Below are 7207 nucleotides of genomic sequence, written 5' to 3'. Positions count from 1 at the left end.
CTTCTTATCATTTTGGAAGTACGACTCGTAGACACATTGGTAACCTCTTGGCGGGGACCAAGGCCTTTGGTTTTCCTTCGGGATTATAAACGAGACCCCATGCGCAGTGAGATCTCGGAGAATCGCCTCCACTGATTCTACAGTGGACTTCGTCTTCTCGACGTTCGGCCACTCCTGACCATCGACAACGGAAGGACGCACCCGCCAGGCTTCCAGCGGACTCTCATCCGCAAAAATATTTCCCGGATAATAGCTGATCGGAATGCACGAGATGTCCACTGCTTCTTGACCATCATCATCATCCCGGAATTGTTCCCTCGCCTCCGAGACGAGAAGACGCTGCGCCGGACTCATGCTCCCAGTATCCATCATCGCCTCGTGACGAATACCCCCCGAATCCTCGGAGGAACCCCTACTAAGCGCTACCTCTTTCCCCCTTTGCTCCAGAGTTAACTTTTGGGGAGACGACATCTCGATAATCGAAGTTCTAAACAAAGATGAGCGAGGAGGGGCGCGCTATTTATAGAGGAGGATGAGCGCTGGGATCAAGGCGTAATCATTACGCCTAATGAGGCCTAAATGGGCCTAAACCCAATTGGCGCGTGATCGACAGACGCGACGGTCCATTTTCTCGACCGACCAGAATTTATTCCGCGATCACAACGCATGATCGACAGATGCGCCGGTTCGTTTTCTCGGTTAAGAAGCATCGATCTGGCGGTTTGATCTCTCAAGTAGATCCAGTCGTTTGCTCGGATTGAGCCTTTTATCCTCCGAACTAAAGACACCAAATTCATCGAAGATCGACCACTCGACCATCAATGAACTGGGGGGGGACTTACTGTTGGGGATGGATTTAACCCATCCACAAAGCCCATCGAACAAAAGGCCCAATCCAGTAAGCCGGGTAGCCATCAGCTCGGAAGCCGATGCTCAAGGCTTCGACTTAACCAAGGAATGCTTTTAGTCGAAGCGGAGAGCAAGCAGAGCGCGATCGATCGACTAAACAGCTCAGGGCGAGCATTCCCCTAATCAGGCCCGAAAGGCCGACAAGGCCCAATCAACTAAAAGGAGATTAGGTTAAGACGATCGAACAGACTATAAAAGGAGAGGAAAGCAAAGGAGAAAGGTATCGACACTTAGCAACACAAACTCGGCGGCGAGATTAAGATTTATTGTCCGTACAATCGTATCTCTGCTTTTTGTATTTTTCCGGTTTAAGCTCTCACGATCCCCGGCTTGCCTTTACTTTCTCCACCTTTGTAACCTCATCTCGAAATCTAATAAACGCCTCTGTTCGACCCATTTTTAGTATTGTTTACTTTATCCGAGACCAATCTCACCCTAAACACTATTTATTGTTGCAGTGTTGATCCTAAATGCCCCAACACCAGCTCCTGCAAAACCTTCAAGATCACGAGTTTCTAGATTGGCTATGATCTCATCACTTCCTCACAAAGCTAATGGTGGTAATTTGAGGCCAAGAGAACTGAAAGCAGTTCCCACAAACGAGAATGCAACTCCAAAGTCATCCGTTCCTCACAAGCAAATGGATAAGAAGACTCCAGCAGGGTTTAGGAGTGTCCAGAATCCGAGAACTGCAACTACTAGAGAGTTGGAAAACAGAGTTGTTGCTGCAAAGGCTTTGGTGTTTCATTCCCCAAAGAAGCTGGTTAAACTGAAGAGATCTGTGGAGCTTAGTTCCTCTGTTAAGAAGCTGTGTAATGGGATGATGAGGAAGCTTGAGACTGGAAACAAAAGAAATGTGACTTCAACTCCATCTAAAAAATCACTAAGGAGGGCCAAGGAAAAGGAACAGCATGTGCTTTCCTCTAATCCTTCCAAAGTTTATGAAGCTAATAATGGCATGGAGCTTGAGAACCAATCCGGAAGTAGTGAAAAAACTAGTGGCGATGAAGAGTTTTTGGTCAAAAATAAATCAGAATAATTGTGAAAGACATTGAAGACTAATTATATAGACGATCAACTCCAGGCCGGAGAAGAAGATCCTGCTGTAATAAAGCAACATCATATTGGAGGAAAGGAAAATGCATCACCATGGGAGTGTGATGACCAAGAAGAAAATGTTACTAATGCAGACGAGGAAGCAATGATAAATAAAATTCTTCAGCCTTGGAGAGTAACAGGTGTGAAAAATGTTGCTTATTTGCTTCAGTTATTCTTTTTTCCTACCACCTCGCCAGATATACTTTGTTTTGTCTGAATTTCACAGGAAAGTCGACTGAACAGCAAGCTACCCTCTGTTGAAGAAGAATGTCTTTGGCAATAAAGAAACTTGCAAAACCACTCAAAGGGTGTCTCAGTTTCTTTGTGTATACTTTGAGTTTCTGATGTGATTCTCCTATGTATCTATCTATAATGTGTTTCTCATGTATTTGTTACTAAAACAGGCGATGACAATAGTGGATAACTGTTTTAATGGCAAGACAATTTCGGCTACTTCCCGCGTCAAGTATACTAAGCCTAAGCTCACGAATCCAAAGCCTTTCAGACTAAGAACTGATGTATGATGTGCACTAGTATGCAACTCTTGTTTGTTCTTTTCTTCTGATGGAAGAATAATTTCATGTTTTTCAGGAAAGAAGAATCCTCAAGGAATCAAAAATGGAGAAGAAACCACAAGTTTCTCTTGCCAAAGAAGAAGAAACTACCAACATTCTTGGCTTCCATGGTGAAATATTGGGTCCAAAACATGAGCCAGCTCGAGTAAGTTCTCTCATATCCATGTATGTCATCGTGGGGCTTTTTTCTTTTCTTTATGTGACATACTAATTCAACTGCAGCTTGAGAAGAACACAACTTCCAGGTCAAAATCTTTAAGAGGAACATCCACAACAACACTTGTTAGACACGATGCCTCTGAAGATATGGTGAACTGCAAGAGGTAGAAAACTGTTTTTTTTTAATCAGAAAACAAAGTAGTTGCAGTGTCTCACTTGAGAGAACCACGCTTGTTTTCCACATATAAACAACTGTTACCTTAATATCAGCATGTGATCTGATAATTTTATGCATTTCCTCAGGGTTGCCTAAGGTACAAAGAAGCAAGTGGGAAGCAAAAGAGTTGTAACCTCAATGATCAATGGAGAATCTAAGGAAGCTGCAGTCGTCGTCAACAAACCTTCTGTTTGTGCTGCTGCTTCAGGGGAGAAAAGACCTTTAACTGTCCCAAAGGGACCAAACTTCCATTGCATTCATGTACCTAAGAGCTGTTGTTGTACAAATAGAATGGCATCACATGTCTATAAGTCTCCGGTTTAGTTCTCACACGAGTGTGTCTTGTAACTTGGGTTGATCTTTGAGAAGTAACAGAAGCGAGTTTGTTTGTTTTTACTGTTGTATAAAAACACTTGCTAATTTTTACAGACTGGTCAATCATTGTTAGTATTAATGAGTTGAGAGAGAATTTGGGGATGGAAAAAACATGTACTGATGTGTGTTACCATCACAGAACATCCCAGCCACATCCGTGTTCTCACTTGCATAAACAACACCAATCTCAAATCCCACAAATATGTTGTACACATTTGACAGTCCATAGCTAACAAACAACATGCGGTAGGTTGATGATGTATCTACATTTACATTTTTACTAACCCAAAAAATCTGAGGCTTGTGGTCCTACGCCTACGCCTCATCAAACCTTGGCAAAAATGATTGACAAGAATGTTTGAAATCATCTCAGATTATTGACGCAATCCGATAATAATAGATTTGGAAACATTCTTTTATGTTGGTTTGGTAGCAGATTGTATCCTTTTGTATAACTTATAACAGTAAAAAACATAGCACCTATGTACCACATGGCTTTTGATGAATAAAGTTAACATTCATTCAAAAAATGATTTAAACATAGCGCACCTATGTACCACATGGCTTTAGATAAATAACTAACATGACTTAAAGACAGTTAAACTGCGTTATGATTTCTAATAATACACATTGGAAAATGGTGGGGGCAAATGAAAAAGACAGTCATGTGAACGTCTCTTTCTTTTTAGCTGTCCTCTTGAGTCCTGCTTTATCCTTATTCCCTACCATTGTTATTCACTACCCCTTTCATATTCTTCCCATTCTTTTTTTGAATTTTCTTACTTTTTCTTACAAATTCAAATCTTGTTCATGTATTATTCCATGAAAAAAAATAAATGTAACCTACACAGAATTAAAAATGATTTATTCTAGAAAAATCCAAGATGGCGACCTCTTTTTCTTTACATATATGCGATTCTTATGACACACAGCTTGCAATTTTAGCTTTTTGCTTTATTCGTTCTAGAAAGATAACATTTCTCACTAACGTATTTTATTTTATTTGCTACAAATAGTTACCTCAAGCGTGTTAAATATATACATATTTATCTCTTTTTTCCTTTCATTGTGAACCACCATATGCATTGATAATTTGATATCATCCAACTAACAACGAGAGATATATTGATAATACTGGTTATTGATAATTCGTCTGTGAAAATTTGGATAAAAATGAATTTACATCACATGCATCAACTAGAGTCAACGATAAACTTATTAAGCAAACAAATGTCTGAATCGTACCATATCAAACACAAACCCAAATATATGATAAAACATGAAAACTAATGGCTCGAGAAAAAATGAAAGTAAATTACACAAACACGACGCTGGCCAATTTAATAATAATCTCAAACTAGGAGCAAATGAGCTGCAACAAGGAACGAAATTGCTACGACGTCGTTTCTTACATTGAATGCTCCGGAATCTGGAGAGGCCATTGCCGGTGGCATGGGTCCCGGAGAAGGAGAAGAATCCATTCCCGGCATCATCGGTGGCGAAGCCATATCAGGGACTGTTTCTGGACTTGGGGCCATAGTAGTTGGTGGGCTCATTGGACTTGAAGATGGAGTCATTGGCATCGGAGCCATGGGCATTGGTGGTGGAGTCATAGGCATAGGTGGTGGAGCCATAGCCATAGGTGGTGGAGTCATCATTGGCATAGGTGGTGGAGTCATCATTGGCATTGGAGAGCCGCCGCTAGGCATTGGCGGCATGGACATGGAGCCAGAAGGAGCCATCATGGGAGATTGAGCTAAAGAGAAATGAACTAAAACCATAGACAATGTGAGCAAAAGGAAAGCTTGTGAAGAAGAGGCCATGGTTATGTGTGTGTTTGTGTTGTGAATAGTGGTTTATGTCAAGTAATATATAGAGAAAAAGGATGTGCAACGTGAGTTGTAAAAGAATTGGAGAGAAAAGTGAAGGTTCTTTGTGCTATTGGGTATATATATATATATATTAGAGTTTATTTGTTTTAAATTTTTTGACCGTTGGATATATAGTGTGAAACGTATCAGTCGATGGATAGGCATGAGATGCTGATTTATTTTCCTCCACATATCTCTTTGTAGGTACAGGTAGAATAATCAATAGACATGAAAACGGGGTTATTATTGTTATGGTGTCTTTTATTTGATTCTTTATATCTTTGATTCAATCCGATTCACGGGTTGGTTTTAAGGGACCATCAAAATTATTAGCAAGGACATTAATGATGTTTGTTAGCCATTAATATGGTAGAACGATGTTCATATATATATATTTTGGGTTAGACTATATTATAACCAAGTCAAGTCAATATATATATCCTATAATATGATAATACGAAAATGGTGGAGTGGAGCATGTAGAGAGCTTTACAAAACGATTTGTCTATATATAAAATATCATTAAAATGCATTTATCGTTTTAATCAGTTAAAAATTTTCTAAAGTGAAATATGTTTTTTTTTAAAGTGAAATATGTTTGATTTAGTATAATTTAAGGATGAATGATATATCAGAAAATAATTGTTAACGTCATACCGCATACGAATGAAAGAAAAACACAAGAACAGCACTAACTAATTAGAAAGTCACTAAACGAGTCATTTGAGTTTAAAAAAACAAGTCATTTGAGTCTTCCAAAATTGATGCATCAGCCATCTGGATCTGGCCATTACAAAAATCTAGTATAAAAGGATAAAATACCATAATGCTATGTCACAAAACAAACAACAAAAAGGGACCATACGTGTTGTATTAGGTAACACATCTTAATAAACTCCACGGCCAAATGTTATGTTCGCACTCACAAACCGCCATTTATGGTTGTCCCCATACTATTTTCTTTGTCTCACACCAGTACTCTGTGGCCCTCATTTACTATTTAACCATCTTCTTACATTAGACCATCACAACAACGCACATGTTCCATATATACTCTCGATCATCTCATATTTACATAAATGTGATTTGAATTTTAATCGACGAAGCTTGTACATTTAGTCGATTCATGAATTCCGACCGTTATTACACTTGAATGCTTGATCAAATGTATTCACTGAAAGAGTTTATAACACAAATAGGCACTTTTTATGTTTTTATTACACCGAATAGCACTTATTGCTACTAACACACTTTTTTATGGTGAAAGTCAGGTTTATCCCCCATAAAGCAAAACTAGCCGGGGGCATGTGGGTAAAAGACCAAATTTTTCTGGTTATTCTGGTTTGTGATTTTAAATTTTAAAAACCTAGTGTATGATTGGTGGATTTTTTGGAGCAGTGTGGTTTGGTTAATTAAACAAGTTTGGGTCCGTGAAAAGTTAAAACCGTAATCTTTCACTTTCCCCAATTGATAGACCTAATTTTCCAAATCACCGACGGTATACCCGACGGTGAACTACAGAGGAGAGGCGACGGGGATACTTGGCGATGACGGCGAAGCGGAAGCGACCGGAAAAAGATGTAGACGATGGTGAGTGAAGTTTAATGTTTTTTCTGGTCGGTTTAGTTCGCTTCGAGAAGCGGGTGGTCGTGTTGCAGAGGCGGCGCCATGACCTTTACACGGTGGAGCGAGCAACAAAGGAGAAAGCAAAAGGTGATTTCTTTGGAGGCGAGTTAACTGCGATGACATCAAAAGGTGATTTCTTTTTTTTGTTTGGTTTCTCGATCTACACAGATTTAGGGCTTGAGTTTAGGGAACAATTTCAATTTGTTTTCGATTTTGCTAAGTTTGTTGTTGTCTTACAGAGGCCGCGAAACCGGATGAGGAAGCAGTTAATGAGAGGAAGGAGGATTTTTTGTCATTGGCCGACGTGTTAGATGCTGAGCATGATCCTCAGGTTAGTAGGTTGCACACGTTGTAGGTTGTACACTTGAATATGTGGT

General features: G+C 39.6%; 1 protein-coding gene and 1 pseudogene across 1 annotated transcript; one reads left to right on the top strand and one right to left on the bottom strand.

Annotated features, from left to right (window-relative positions):
* LOC106308747 overlaps positions 1–3412 on the top strand; it is a 16170-nt pseudogene extending 12758 nt beyond the window's left edge.
* A 1044-nt stretch (positions 3413–4456) lies between these two features.
* Positions 4457–5273, bottom strand: LOC106307580 (lysine-rich arabinogalactan protein 19-like). Its single transcript, XM_013744568.1, has one exon. It carries the CDS (start codon positions 5154–5156, stop codon positions 4686–4688), a length of 471 nt encoding a protein of 156 aa, XP_013600022.1. The 5' UTR covers positions 5157–5273; the 3' UTR covers positions 4457–4685.
* Positions 5274–7207: the final 1934 nt, after the last annotated feature.

This window comes from Brassica oleracea, chromosome C8 (genome assembly GCF_000695525.1).
Source record: "Brassica oleracea var. oleracea cultivar TO1000 chromosome C8, BOL, whole genome shotgun sequence".
In the NCBI taxonomy this organism is placed as follows: Eukaryota; Viridiplantae; Streptophyta; class Magnoliopsida; order Brassicales; family Brassicaceae; genus Brassica; species Brassica oleracea.
This window is presented reverse-complemented; position numbering and strand designations above follow the sequence as displayed.

Coding starts and splice junctions, on each gene's coding strand:
- LOC106307580 (XM_013744568.1), bottom strand. CDS start 5,156: ATGGCCTCTTCTTCACAAGCTTTCCTTTTGCTCACATTGTCTATGGTT.